The sequence below is a fragment of the Malurus melanocephalus genome, unplaced genomic scaffold (assembly GCF_030028575.1).
Source record: "Malurus melanocephalus ecotype Western Australia unplaced genomic scaffold, MMel_1.1 scaffold_661, whole genome shotgun sequence".
Taxonomy (NCBI): domain Eukaryota; kingdom Metazoa; phylum Chordata; class Aves; order Passeriformes; family Maluridae; genus Malurus; species Malurus melanocephalus.
Window position 1 is genome coordinate 171,973 of NW_026623893.1, and position 1,639 is coordinate 173,611.

General features: G+C 69.0%; 1 protein-coding gene across 1 annotated transcript; it reads right to left on the reverse strand.

The window, feature by feature from the left end:
• Window positions 1-90: 90 nt before the first annotated feature.
• Window positions 91-1,639, reverse strand: POU3F1 (POU class 3 homeobox 1). The gene has a single exon (XM_057383819.1). It carries the CDS (start codon window positions 1,637-1,639, stop codon window positions 566-568), a length of 1,074 nt encoding a protein of 357 aa, XP_057239802.1. The 3' UTR covers window positions 91-565.

The window sequence follows — 1,639 nt, forward strand, 5'->3', positions numbered from 1 at the left end:
GCCCCGTCACGTCAGCTCCGCCGCCACCGGCCCCGACGGCCCCGGCTCTCCCGGGCGGGCGCTGAGCCTGCAAAGACGACACGAGACCGGTTCCTGGGTAAATGGTTTATGTAAGTAATAAAATATTTACTATAACATAAATAGAAACGGACCCTCGCAGTCTACATTGGTTTTGCAATAGAGATACAAACAAAAATCGAAACCCAAGGGAATGGACCGGACCGAACCCACCAACGGGAGGGTGCGAGCTCCGCGCACGGTTAGAAATAAATAGAGACGGGCCGGGAAATGGTTTGGAAGCGTCCCCCAGGGCGGGCCGGGCCAGGCAGAGCGGCAGGGGCCAAGCCGGGGGCGCCGCCGCCCCCCGGCCGCGCGAGGAAGGGAATAAATTAGAGATCGCAAACCTTTGGCTACTGCTGCGGCGGCCGCTGCGGCTCCGGCGGGCGAATAAATAGAGCGCGGGGCGCGGAGCGGGCGGCCGGGCCAGTTCTGAGAATAAATTAAAGCGCGTCCCCCGCTGCCCGCGCCCGCTGCGCCGCCGTCGGGGCCGCGGGGGGCCGGGCAGTCATTGCACGGCACCGGGCAACGCGTGGTGCAGCGGCGACGTGTCCGCCTGTGCATAAACGTCCTCCATCGGGGGATGCGGGACCCCGGCCGGCGTCATCCGCTTCTCCTTCTGCCGCCGGTTGCAGAACCAGACCCGCACCACCTCCTTCTCCAGCTGCAGGGAGTCCGCCAGGGAGGTGATCTCGTGCGCCGAGGGCTTGGGGCACTTGAGGAAGTGGTTCTCCAGGGCGCCCTTGACGCCCACCTCGATGGACGTCCGCTTCTTGCGCTTCCGGCCCTGCGCCGCGATCTTGTCCAGGTTGGTGGGGCTGCCCGTGCTGGAATCCGTCTCCTCCAGCCACTTGTTGAGCAGCGGCTTCAGCTTGCACATGTTCTTGAAGCTCAGCTGCAGCGCCTCAAACCGGCAGATCGTGGTCTGAGAGAAGACGTTCCCGTAGAGCGTGCCCAGTGCCAGCCCCACATCGGCCTGCGTGAAGCCCAGCTTGATCCGCCGCTGCTTGAACTGCTTGGCGAATTGCTCCAGGTCGTCGGAGCTCGGCGCGTCCTCGTCCGACGGCTCGGGCGGTCCCAGCGGCGGCGGCGAGGCCGCCAGCTCGTGGCCGCCCGCTTCCTCGGCGCCCAGCGGGTCGCGYAGCCCGTGGTGCAGCGCCGGCGCCGGCGGGCCCAGCATTCCGTTAAGGCCCGCGTAAGGTTGCGCGTAGAGCAGCGGCTGCCCCGACGGCGGCGACATGGGCGGCAGGTGGTGCGCACCGCCCTGCGCCCAGCCGCCCGCCCCGCCGCCCGCCGCCGGCTGGTGCACCAGGTGCGGGCGGTGGTGGAAAGCGGCGGCGGACAGCTCTTCGCGGGGCCCCGGCGGGCCGCCCTTGGCGTGCTCGGCGGGCGGAAGGTGCGCGCCCCCGCCGCCCCCGCCGCTGCCCCAGTCCGTGCCGGCGCTGGGCAGCCACTGGTGGTGCGCCAGCCCGACGGCGTGCCCGGCGGCGGGGGCCAGTCCCTGCAGGTACTCGTGGTGCATCATCTTCTGCACCTCGCGGTACGTGGTGCCCTGGTGCAGCCGGTCCCCGTCGGGGTGCAT